The following is a 13,946-nucleotide window of genomic DNA, read 5'->3' as shown; positions in this document are numbered from 1 at the left end:
CATAAGAGAAGTCTAGAAGGTAAAGAACTAGTCAACAAGTTTGAGGGTACATGGTACAGTACAAGTTTAAAATAATTTGGAAGAGACTGAAGAGTTTGTTCACAAAGAAGGAAAAGCCAGGGAGAGAAATGAGATGTGTAAAGAGGATCCAGAATGGAAAGAAAATTAACTAATATCCAGTTACCTGGGCTTTTTGTAATGGTGCCATCCGGCAGCAGAGCACTGCAGTACATTTCATACAGATTTGTAGGAAAATGTTTTTATAGTTGTTTGCACTAGAGTCTTGACTAGAATTTAGTATGAGTGACAATGTGGAGCCATCAATGATTAATCCATATTCCTGATGTTCTGTCCATGCTCTGAAAAAGATTTAAAAATATGTTTAAATCTATATATAATTAGAATAAACATATTGAAGATGGCTTTTAACTCCCTGATTCTCCTGTCTCCCCTTCTTAAGTCCTGGACTACAGGCATGCACCACCACACCCTGCTTGATTTTTGAGTTTCTTAATCACAGAGTTGAATATCTCAGATGAGAGAAGTCACAAGTTTTGGTTCTTTCATCTATCCATCCCAAAGAATGAACTGCCTCAAACGATTGCACAATTGTGACTTTTGTTCAGGAAAAGCTGTTTAATTGAGGAGAAAATGAAGATACTGGATTGTCAAAGAAGAAGAAAATGTCAGCATTTGGTGGACATCACGGAAATTAAGAAATTAAGTGTTTTTTAAAAAATGTATTGTGTGCCAGGCATTGGTGGCGCATGCCTTTAATCCCAGCACTCGGGAGGCAGAGGCAGGCAGATCTCTGTGAGTTCGAGGCCAGCCTGGTCTCCAGAGCGAGTGCCAGGATAGGATCCAAAGCTACACAGAGAAACTCTGTCTCGAAAAACCAAAAAATGTATTGTCTGTATATGCACATGCATGGCACATGTGTGAAGGTCAGAGGGCAAGTTTCTGGAATGGGTGCTCTCCTTTTACTATTGGTTCTGGAGATTGAACTCAGGTTATAAGGCTTCTATAACAAGTGCTTTTAGCTGATGAGCTATTTCACTGGCCTAAGAAGGAGAGTTTTAGGGAGGATGTAATTGATAATGTCAACTTCAGTAGAGAAATGAAGAAGAGAACAAAAAGAACAAATAGATTGTACCAAGTTTACCTATAAAGAAGCCTATAGAGTATTAAGAACAGAAATAACAGGGCACAAAGGGCTAGTAGTGCTATGGGGCCAAGGGCTGCCCAGCCCACAAAGTTGATTCTAAGTACTGAGAAATATAAAAGTGAAGGTGGTTGTGTAGTCTGACTCCATAAAAATTTAAAATGAGTCTTTTGAACTACAGATAAGTCAGTCAAACTATTATGAAACGGTGCAAAATTTGATACGAGGATAAATAATAAGTTAACTCAAAACTCCTAGGGAAACAGAGAAAAGATAAAATGACTTAGGGGCAAACAAATACAGTATCTTTGTCTGAGTGACAAAAGTAAGGTTCTATGTAGAACATGGTTTTTCAAATAGGGCAAAACAGAAGAACATTATATAGCTGGATGGTGGTGACACATGTCTTTAATCCCAGCACTCAGGAGGCAGAGGAAGGTGGATCTCTGTGAGTTTGAGGCAAGCCTGGTCTACAGAGTGAGTTCCAGGACAGCCAGAACTATACAGAGAAATCCTGTCTCGAAAAACAAAAACAACAATAAAAGAAAATTATATACATACATATATAATACATCATTTAAATAAATATTCTACATCATTTAATGGTTCTTAACTCTAGCCTACTTATACTAAAAACTTATCCACACAGTTTGTAGACCATTTGTAGACCAAGTAAATAAAATATTGGTTACAAATTGGTACTGCACAATTATATTTTAAAGATTCCTTATGTAGTTCTCATGCCTAATTATGACTAAGAGGTATTTAGGTGCCAAGAAAACAAATGTAAAGAGAGATGGAGGTAGGAGGATCAAAGTTCAAGGCCAGCTTGGGCTACATGAGCCCTTGTCTGAAAATATCAGTTTGAAACCCATGGTCACAAAGTAGTTCTCTAAAACTAACAAAGCAAGCAACCAACCAATCAACTAACCAAACAACAAAATCATGAATATGGGAAGGGAAATTTGGGTGGCTCACAATCTGAAGCAGTAGGTACAGGAAAATTTCGTAGTCATGGATTCAGTTGTCTACTTTAATGCTACTCAATGTTTACTGTGCAGAGGGGTTACTTGGGTATGTTATTAAAATATAGATTCTTACTCCATAAGTCTTGGTGAGATCTTAAATTCTGCATTTTAATCACCTGCCCATACTCTTGTATAAACCAAACTTTGAATAGCAAAAACTCTAATGTACTCATTGTTTCTTTATTCTATATTTCTTTGTATTTATATAGTATTTTATATTTATCCATATTTTGTTTCATAATTTTGTAAGCAAACTTAGTAATTAAAGGACCATTAATCATGTGTACTCAGCAAGTCAGATAGCTCAATATGTAAAGGTACTTGCTGCCAAGTTGATGACCTAAGTTTGATTCCTGGGTCCCACATGGCTGAAGGACAGAATTGATTCTCATAAATTGTCCTCTGATCTCCACACAAAGATACAGTGGTATATGTGTGTCCCTCCCATAAACAAACGCAATGAAACAGAAAACAATAAATGAAGAAATATCTGTAAACACCAGCTAAAAGTAGGTCATAAGGAGGAACTTATTATATATATATATATATATATATATATATATATATATATAATATATAGTTGGTGCTATAGTTCAATAAGTGTTTCCCTAGCAGGTAAGTGGCCCTAGGTTCAATATCCATAGTAAAATGAAAAAGAATTACTAATAATTCCTCCACAGGATGACAGAAGTACATATAAGGGAACATATACAAGCAAACAACATAATAAATGGTAGACACTCAGTTACTGGGACAAAGAACCCACACAGGAGGTCATTTCTTTGTGAGGTGAGATGCTTGGAAGTCACACTTAAGGCAGTGGAGAAGGAAGTGAAAGGAGAAAATGTATGCTGAGCACACTAGGAAGAAAATTAACTCCACTTCAGGCTTTGCTATGACCTGAGTATCTGCGCCTAATGGAGAATTACCAAAGGGTTCAGGGTAAAGCTGTGATATGGACACTGTTTTCTTTAAAGACCTTATCTGGCAGAGGGGCTTAAGGTTTTAAATATATATAATGCTAGGTATATGATCTGAAATATCAGTGGTAACTGAAGCATGGCTAAGGCTTGATGGGTAATGTGAATTGGAGAAAGGAAAGGAACAAAGCTGGCAAAGGGATTCTGGATCTGAAGTCTATTAACTTGGGAAAAGACTATGCCTAATTCTAAACACATAACCAGAAACGGAGAAAAAAACATGAGGTAAGTTTTCCATAATGCCTCACTTATTCAAATTGAGTACTACACATTGTTATGGACTGACTCATTTCTTTTCAAAATGTATTAAAAGCCTATTCTCACTGTGATGATGTTAGAAGGTGGGACTTTTGTAAATTGATTAGGTTTAGATAAGATCATGAGAGTAGGATCTTCACAATGGAACTTTTGCCTGTTACGAACTGAATTTGCCCTCAAAAATTCTGAAATATAACCACAAATGTGATCTTATTAGGAGACAAGGCCTTTGGAATTAAATTTAACTGGGTTCACGTGTTCGGATAATTGCTTTCATTTGAAGAAGAGACATTAAAATAATCTATCATCTGGAAGTACTCACCAAATCATGGCGCTCTGATCTAACTTTTGGTCTCTAGAAATGTAAGAGCTATACCAATTCACTGTCTATGGTGTTGCTACAGCAGCCTAAGCAAACTCAGAAAAACTGACAAGAAACATGCATTGTAATTTGGACTAACCATATATGTTATCTGACTAAAGAAAGAAAGGAAATATTTCTCATAGGCAACTAATATGAATATGCAATCTCATTATCAGGTACTGGAACAACAGTAGTTGTTTTAAAATGGGCCACAGCCTAATGAATATAGTTTATTAATTTTTAAGCTTATTTAAGCATTAGATATGTAGACAGAATATGTATAAGCTTAACTGTTTTTTTCTAAAGATCAGGCTCAGAAACTTTTTCATTTCCTTACCAACTGTATGATTTTGAGGAAGTTACTTTATCTTGATGAGCCTCAGTTTCTGTCTATAAAGAGAATTAAAACTGCCTAATTGAGTTGCTAATAAAGCTTAAATGAGAACAATCATACAAAGCACTTAATAGTATTCCATTAAGAAATGGAAAATACGGTTGGAGAGATGGCTCAATAATTAAGAGTACTTGTTGCTGTTGCAGAAGACTTGGGCTCAGTCCCAAGCACCTACATACCCACATCAGACAACTTGCAACTGCCTATAACTCCAGTTCTAGGGAATTCAGTGCCCTCTTCCTAACCTATACTGACACAAAGCACACACAATGCATAACATACCGATAGAACACTGCTACACATAAAATACAAATAAATACAAAATTTAAAGATTTATTCCATTAATATATGTGTGTGGGTATGTGCACATGAGTGAAGGTGCCCACAAACGCCAAATGAAGTCATCAGTCATCGGATCCCCTGAAGCTTATGTTGTAAAAGGTTGTGAGTCACCCGATGTAGGTGATGGTAACTGAACTCAGGTCCTCTGGCAAAGCAGTATGTACTAATCTATGTGCATAATCTTAACCACTGAATCTCTTCAGCCCGCTAAATAAATCTTGGGGGTAAAAGGGAGAAAACAGATTTTTTTCACAAGAGATCTCTGCAATTACTGCAGGTACAACTGCTGATATTCCAGAAAAGGAATTCAACTTACTTATGGCTGCCCTAAATTCAAGCAATTAACTTAGACAATGAGAAGAATTCAAGGATGTCTTATCTCTGGGCAATGGGTTGTTGTGAATCAAAAGCTTTTCTTGAAACCCTTAGCCTCTATAAATCTTTTCTGGTTGAAGACAGAAAGTTTATTTATTTGGTTCCTATTGGAGTACTGAGGCACAAGAATCCACATGGAAAGTGGCACCTCAAACTTTGTGGAAGCTCCCGGGTGTTGGTGGTGCATGCCTTTAATCCCAGCACTCAGGAAGCAGAGACAGGCAGATCTCTGTGAGTTCGAGACCAGCCTGGACTATAAGAGCTAGTTCCAGGACAGCCTCCAAAGCCACAGGGAAACCCTGCCTCGAAAAAATAAAAAAAACAACAAACAAACAAACAAACAAAAAAACCAAAAATAATTTGTGGAAACTGTTACCAAGAATGATGTTTCTGTATTCCAGATTTTACATGTTTAGAAACTGAGCTATTTAAAAGATTTTTTAAAAATGAAAATGAAAACAGCTACTGTTATAATCCAGAAATCTCACTATTGATTATACATAAGAACTAAGTGAATATCAAAGAGACACATGCACTTTAGTGTTTATTTCAGCACTATTCACAAGAGCCCAGAGATGAAAACAACCTAAGTATCTATCAACTACTGAACAGATGAAAAAATATGGGACATACATAATACAGAACACTATTCAGCTACAAAGAAATGAAATTCTGTCATTTGCAACTACATGGATGACCTGGAACTCATTATATTATGTGTAATATAATAAGCAAGTAAAATAATCCAGGCACAAAAAGACAAATAATATATGATCTTTTTAACATGAATCTCAAAGCATTGAACTCAATGGAATTTGAGAATACAAAGGTAATTACCAAAGGCTGGGGAGTATGTGGATATACAGATGGGGAAAAGCTGATCAAAGGGATTGAAGTTGTAGTAACATCTTACTTGTACAAATAAAGCCTGTCTGAGGGTCAGAGAATGGAGCTAGCCACTAGAAAACCATAGAGGTCTGGAGGTCTGTACAGACAGACAGAAAGTGAGATAGCTGGGTGGAAACAGGATCTAAGCAGGGAGAAATAGGAACCCACTCTCTTGTCTGCTGAGAAGCTAAGGAGGTAAGGTGTGGCTGTGGTTTGCTCCTTCTCCCTGATCTCTCAGCATTTTCCTCTATATTTGACTCCAGGTTTTTATTACTTAGACCAATTAAGAACTCCATTTACATAAAGTAATATTTAGACAGGATAAAGAAATTTTGCTACATTACCTGTGGGGTGACTATAGGTAACACTAATTTACATAAATTTCAAAATGTTGAGAAGGAATGATTCTAAAAGTTTTTACTGTAAAGAAAGGTACTTTGCGAAAAGTATATTTATCTATAATTTAAACATCATACAGTGTATGCATATACCAAAATATCATATTAAGTTATTAGTATGTACAATTCTATGTTTTTTGTACATGTGAATTATTATAAATTCATTTAAAAAACCCTGAGAACTGGAGATAACCTAGTGGTAGAGCACTTGTCTAGAATGTGTGAGGCACTAGGTTCAATTTACAGCTCTGCCAATCGCCCCCCCCAAAAAAAACCCCGAGTTTTCACACTGAATCTTAAGAAATCTACATTTCTTTTACATTAAGAGAGGTATAAAGTGACAAATGATCTCAAATGGACCATTAACCAAGTCCTCTGGGAGAAGGTTTTAACTTACAAGAATAAAACATCAACAGGGAATGATAAATTACAGCAAATAGAGCATTCTACAAAAGCATCTGTTACTTATATTTGTATCAATGTATGAAGAAGTAGAAAAAATAAGTAGATGACTTTCTTACTTTTTAAGGCTTCTAGTGTTTTTAGGAAAATCACTCAGCAACTTCTTACGATATTCTAGTAACAATTCATGTAATCGATCTTCTTTCCTTTCAGTTTCTTCAATGGTTTTTGTGGTCAGTTCTAAGAGCTCAGTATTGGTTTGGAAAAGGCGGCAGGCATAACAGGTGGATTTGGCTGTTTCCATCTTGTCTCCAGTAAGCACCCAGACTTTCAAGCCAGCTGCATGCAGAGCTTCAATGGTCTCTGCAGCCTGATCTTGCAGCCTACAAACACAAAGAAGCCTTGTTAACCTCTAAAAGTCATGACAGAAGAACATCTATTGAAACAAACATCCTTATAGCTCACTAGCAATTCTATAATCTTGACTCCTTATCAGAGTTGTGCTGTCTCTGGCAAAGCTTTTTTTACTAAATTGAATTTCAAACAAATTTGAAGTTCGGAAAATTTTCCTATCTCTTGAGATAATTGGTAACCAGTGGCAGAATAAGATTTGAAACTCTAAGCAAAAATATCCAGAAACTCACCAAATGTCTGTATTCAGTGTCACTTTAAGTGCATTTTTATGATATCTCACCATGCAATTTTTTTTCTTTTTTGAGACAGGGTCTCACTATGTAGCTCCAGCTGTTCTGGAACTCACAATGTGAACCAGGCTGGCCTTGAACTCAGAGAGATCTCTGCCTCTGCTTCCCAAGTGCTGGGATTAAAGGCGTGCACAACCATGCCTGGTGAACCACACAAATTCTTAACATGTTCCAAAATGGAAAGAGCTAAAACATTCTAATTAGATTTGGGACTATATTAGTAAATTGCTATCTTTGAGGAGTTTTTAAGATTAGGGAAGCTGCTCAGTAGGGTAACCTGTCTTTAATCCCAGCACATGGGAGGCAGGTGCAGGTGTATCTGTGAGTTTGTTACTAACATGGTCTCTATACTGTGTTCCAGGTAAGCCAAGGCTACACAGTTTAGATCCTGTCTCATAAAAAGAAAAATAAATAAATAAATAAATAAATAAATAAATAAATAAATAAATAAATAAATAAATAAGGATAATTCTAAAAGGTAAAGGATAGAAGACTCACACATTCTTTGGGTTCCTTCTGGCCACCAAAATATCAATGAAATTTTACAAAAGAAATTTTGTTAAGAGGAGGAAAGGAAAGGGGAGCCACAGGAGGTAGGAAAGAAAAACAAAAGTAGGGAATATGATTAAGATATATGCATGTATGGGAATGTGACATGAAACTTCTTATCTTTTTGTAAGGTATATGCTAATGAAATATTCAGGAGGGGGCTGGAGAGATGTTTAGGGGTTCAAAGCATGTATTACTCTTCCTGAGAACCCTATCAGGTGGGTGCCAACAGTCCATGGCTCCAGCTATAAGAGATCAGATGTCTGTCCTGCCTGGGCACTCCCACATACATGGCATTCTCACCCTGTCTCTGTCTCTGTCTCACACACACACACACACACACACACACACACACACACACACACACACACACACACACACACACGATTAAAAATCCATCAAAAAATTTCTGGACAGAAATTGAAGATGGAAAGGTTTAAGGGGAGATGAGAAGGAATAAAAAAAGAGGAGATTGGGCAAAAAGGTAAATGAAAAATAAAGGGGTGTAAGGAAAAAGTCATATTGAAACTTGCTAGTTTATACGTTAACTAATAAAATATAATTTAAGAGAAACATATAGAAGTTCATTGAAATGTATAGTAATTGGGTTTTGGCAAGTACTTGTTTGAGTACTTCAATGTACCTGCATGGTATTTTGTATTTGCATGTTGTTGTTTTTTTTAAGTGATGATATGAGTTGGAATGGATGGGTAATGCTGCTTCCACAAGTCATGGGTTATTAAATGAAAATCCAAGTGCCAAATGCCACCCTTTAAGGTTTTAAAAATTATATTACATTATATCGTATTATATATGTATGGGGGTTTTGTGTGCATGTATGTCTGTGCACCACATGCATACAGGGTCTGAGGAGGCCAGAAAAGAATGCTGGATTCCCTGGAACTGGAGGTCCTCAATGAGAACAACCGATACTCTTATCTGATGAGCCATATCTCTGGGTCTTTCCTTGTGAATGTTGAAGTCCCAGAGATCCCAGAAAACAAAACAAGCTCTTGCCATGGTTCTTGATTGCTCATGAGGACTAGATGGTAAGACCTTAGTGCCGAAGATACCATACACAATGCTCGCAGGACAGAGAAATCAAAGCTAGAATGAGTTGCAAGCTTCCTCCCTGCTTGCTAGCTTTCAGTGTGCTTGAAGGTGTTGTGTAGGCTGCTATAAGACAAACACTACCAAGAGTCTTATGTGCCCATGAACTCTTTGATTTACAATACCAACTTGCCAGGTAAGAAGTGTCCATTGATGCGAAATAGTATGAATATGACTAATAGGAGTAACCAACTGTTTTTTTAAAAGTTGTATTTGAGGGAGCTGGAGAGATGGCTCAGCCGTTAAAAGCACTGGCTACTCTTGTAAGGATCTGGGTTCAATTACCAATACCCGCAGCTTTCAATTGTTAGTAACAACAGTTACCAACACATGTGTAGTCAAAACACCCATACACGTAAAATAAATAAATTGTATTTGAAGCCCATTCCAATGGAAGGAACTCATGTCTGCAGCTGGGGAGTTCCTAGGCCCTAGGAGATAACCCATTTTTTTTAAACTAAATGGAAATGGTCTCAAGCTGTCTTTTAAATATTCATGTTTATACTCATAGACTAGTGCTGCTCTCAATATTTGTTAGAGAAGATTCTCTTTACAACGGATGATAATTAATGAAGTGATTCATAACTGGTCAAAGTGCTGAAAATAAGTGAGAGTTCATAGCTCAGACTCAAATGAGAATTTTATATTATCCCTCCATGGTTTCGGGAACATCATGAAAGAGGGGATGGGAAGAATATAAGGTCCGGAAGAGGGCGAGGAATACTTTAAACTGTATCTTCTGGACATGGCATAGCCACTGCACTCCTGCATTCACAGCAGATGGGTTTACTTTCACAAGGTTGGGCCTATCAATGATTCTATCATGGGTGGTAAAGGAGGACATAGTTACTCTCTGAGGAACTATTGGCAATTATGGTTGCTGGGGTAGGATAGTCATTTTATTTAATGGCATAACCACCATCATGTTGCCCTTGCTCAGCTAAATGACCATACTATTCATGCTCATGCAAGCAACCCTAACTGAACTCAGTAGGTTGTAAAAACCAAAGATCAATCAAATCAATCAATCAAACAACAACAAAACCAGAAAGACAGACAAGGAAACAGACATGAAAATAGGAGGAAACCTTGTTCTTAAGAAGGGGGTCAATGGGAGCAGGAACTAGGATGAGAGAGATTAATAGGGATGAAGTAACTAAATTACATTAAATACATGTATGAAAGTATTAAACAAAAATATTAAAATAAAAACTTTAATACTTTCAATTGGTTGAATATATCTGTAATTTTCATAAGTAAAATATTTAATTAATGATATATATATATATATATATATATATATGCACAATATATATGCACACTATGTGCATGCCTGGTGCCCAAGGATGGCAGAAGTAGGCATCATATCCCCTTGGGATTGGAGTTGCAGATAATTATGGATACCATGTGGATGCTGGGAATTGATCACAGGTTCTATGGAAGAGCAACCAGTATGCTAAACCATGGAGCCATCTCTCTAGTCCCTTTCTCATAATTTATAACTCTTTGAAAACTTCTAAAATACTCAGAAATTAAATAGTATTTCAAGAAGGTCACTGACCAAGTCCTTGGTCAGTTTGAAAGAGCTGTTTGAAAGAGCTCAGCTTATATATTTAAATCTTATTTTAAAGTATGCAAAAATATATTCTGGCTTGTTGAAGCAGTTTAAATTCTTGTTCTGTTTACTATGAATTTCCTTTCTGCTTATTTACCAAAATCTTACCAATTCTTCTAGGCAACAGCTCAAATAATGGCTCTAGAACTCTGCTTTATGCACTGTAAGGATGGTTTTTATAAAAGTTACATAAACAATTACACAATTTAGTAAATATTTAAAAAACTATATTGATAATAGACTCATTTTTCTAAGATACATGTACTTAATTTGAAAATATTTCTAAAATGCAAAATATGCTGTATTTTTTATACTTGGTAAAATAAACTTTAGGTTTACACAAATGACAATGCTAAATGAGATATTTCAAAATATGTGAATAAATTACTAATCTGGTTCATACTTCCTTAAATGACTCATTATTAAAATAACAAGAATAGAACTGAACAGAGACAATAGATATGCTAATGTGGCCCAGGGAAAGCTCAGGAAGAGATAAAGAACTACAAATAATTAAGGAATGCTGACTAAGGGAGGAGAAATAGTCTTCCCCCAGGGGAAGTGCACACCAATTGGCTATTCAACACCCGATGGTCAGCCCTGAAAACAAACATACAAGTAACATTATATAGACTAAGTAGGCATTTATATATTTAGGAATATACACACAAGCAGCCAATTAAAGGAAAAGAGGCCATGAATGTGAAAGAGAACAAAGTAGAGATGGACATGGGAGGTTTTAGAGGGAGGAAAAGGAAGGGGAAATGATATAATTATATTATAACCTCAAAAAAATAAAAAAAAAATTAGCAAGAGTATCTAGTTACTTGTCTTCCACAGCAGTGGCTCCAATTAAATTCATGTTTGTCTCAATCTCATCAAAAATCTTTTCCAGTTTTTCTTCTCTATCTTGTAAGGCCATTTTTGCCTCTATTAGTTGTGTATTAATTCTTTCAAAATCATCTGGAGCAATTTCTTTGAAGGCTACACAAAGAGTCCGATACCCATCCTAGAAGAAAGCAGATTTACAGTATCTCTGATTGAACGTCATACTCTTTCTAAAGATTTCTTTTTAATTATGTGTTGAGTGTGTGTCAGTGTATATCTGTGAATGGTCATGTGCACATGAGTGCAGGTGACTGTGGAGGCCAGAGGGGCCTAAGATCCCCTGGAGCTGGAGTTATAGGTAGTTATGAGCCACCCATTATGGGTATTGAGAACTAAACTTGGGTCATCTTCAAGACCAGAGCATGCTCTTAACTGCCAAGCCATCTCCCTAGCCCCAGCCATATTCTTTAAATGCATTTGCTTTACCTATCTGTACAAGAGAAATTCTGACAATTTAATTTTTTAAAATGAACAGAATACAACTATAAAGTTAACATTCAGTCAAGTTCTGAATAACTAATAGCTCTTTTGAAAGACCCTTGAAACATCTTTACCAAATACTAGGTCTGACCACAATATTGATCTAGAATGATAGTTTTTATTAAAAAAAAAGAATATAGGAATATAACCAAAAGTCCAAGTACAAGAAATAGACCACAAAATAAACTAAAATTAACTTTAACTGACTTATTTTAAAACCATGAAAATAATTATAGCTAGCATTTTTCCATTTACTTATTGAAGGGAGGGGCATAGACTCACCATTGCATTACGTTCCACATGGGCTTTAGTTAACTCAATTTCATGGTTATGCACCCTGGGAAAAATTGACGAATCTGCTCCTTTACAAAAAAGTAGTATATCTCCTAAAATAAAGAACCAAAGTACTCAACTTAAAATTTGAAGACTGGTATTAGGATTTTAAGAAGAGGTAACTTAGTTAAAATGGCCTCTCTCATGCAGCTGCTATATAATTTGAATCTGTTTTGCAATGTTCAATCAAATGGAATGAAATATCTAGAGTTTTAGTTTGTCAGAAGAAAATCACCACCTTTCCAGAACATTATAGACACAGTAAATAAACCAGATATGACTACGTGCACCCTGCTATAGTTCCTCCCAGTAAATCACGAAATACTAGGCTGTATCATGGAACTCCAGGTTTCTTGTCTTTGAAAATGTAGCTAGTCATGACGTAGAGACAAAAACCACACTCAAGCTCCAACAGCTTGAATTCATTTTGTATAAACTAGAAGAATACTTGCTTGATGGGCTGTACTGAGAACTTGAGAATATTTTTACAGAATGCTGATATTATCAGTACAGTTTTAGATTATGTACTGTTGAACATTAAAAGGCACTTTATCCTTATGAGGCAAATAGCTGAGCAAATTAAAAGTGTAGCTTTGGGACCACTGACCTTTGCATATCATTTTTGTAGGCATTTTTACCCTTTGCAGAAGAATATAGGTATAGATGTGTACACATAAAAGCAAGTATTTAAATGCTAAATGTTTCATTTCTAATCATACATCTGAAGTGTGTTTAAGTCATAAACAAATTTCATAGAAATATACTAAAAGTAATCTCATGACTTTGCAGCCATCCCAAAAGAATGAGTAAAGTGAACCATGTTTCACCATGGGTTTGTCTCCATTCTCCTATTCTACTCATTAAAGAATCTGTAACAGAATTAATACTAAGAGAAATCAAGGATATTTTGAAAATAAACCTTTTAGGACAAAGAAACACATCTGCACACATATACACACATCGGAGAGTTTGAGAAGAAAGTAGGAGTACTCTCCCATGGGTCTTCCAGAATCTGAACAGAAGGCAAACTACCATAGTACCTTCCAAAGACATCGAAGAGCCTAGAGATGATGGTATCCATTTCTCTGAAAAGGCAAGTTTTATTCTTTCAGAGTTTTTAGCTCTAGAATGAAACAAAAATGCCCTTTCCCAGAAACGTGGGCTGATCATACATCTGTACTTCCTTCCAAGGAGTGTAAAGCAGTAGGAGAATAAGAGAGGTCAGAGAAGGATTGAAAAGCAGCCACTCTCTGAACTCGACTTCTATAATTGATAATTCCAGACCACTCAGTAACAGAGGTGCTGTTGCAGTAAAATCTGCAAGGCTACTTAATCCTAAACTACATAAAATGTTTCTTTTTCTCAAAAAGTTGATAACCAAACCTTACAATTAGAAAAACATACATAAGTCTAATTTTAAAGATGCATACCTCCTTGGGTCTTTACAATCACACTCATACGTCGGCGAACAGAATCAAAATTTAAGGTGTGGAGAAGTTCATACCTTTAGGAAATGAAAGACAAAACAGTGAAATACCAATACCTCAACTACACTGAATAAGAAAAATACATGGCTGAAACATTTTAATGAATACAAAGCTTTGCTCTTTGGAAATGGAGAGCTAGTTTTGTATACTACTGGTACTTTCACTTTTCTTTGGAATTTCTCTGCATGT

At 36.0% G+C, this 13,946-nt stretch overlaps 1 protein-coding gene across 4 annotated transcripts in view; it reads right to left on the bottom strand.

Annotated features, from left to right (window-relative positions):
• Positions 1–13,946, bottom strand: part of Atp11c (ATPase phospholipid transporting 11C) — a 179,564-nt gene that overhangs the window by 46,949 nt on the left and 118,669 nt on the right. For all 4 annotated transcript variants that reach the window (XM_027433416.2, XM_027433414.2, XM_027433415.2 and 1 more), the window contains exons 16-20: positions 13,701–13,774; positions 12,220–12,323; positions 11,397–11,578; positions 6,711–6,974; positions 185–359 (exon numbers count right to left, since the gene is read on the bottom strand). In XM_027433416.2, coding sequence (XP_027289217.1) covers positions 185–359; positions 6,711–6,974; positions 11,397–11,578; positions 12,220–12,323; positions 13,701–13,774 — 799 coding nt within the window. The remainder of the gene's footprint in view (positions 1–184; positions 360–6,710; positions 6,975–11,396; positions 11,579–12,219; positions 12,324–13,700; positions 13,775–13,946) is intronic.

Source organism: Cricetulus griseus, chromosome X (assembly GCF_003668045.3).
Source record: "Cricetulus griseus strain 17A/GY chromosome X, alternate assembly CriGri-PICRH-1.0, whole genome shotgun sequence".
Classification (NCBI taxonomy): Eukaryota; Metazoa; Chordata; class Mammalia; order Rodentia; family Cricetidae; genus Cricetulus; species Cricetulus griseus.
Note: the sequence above shows the minus strand (reverse complement) of the source record. Positions and strands in the feature narration are given on the sequence as shown.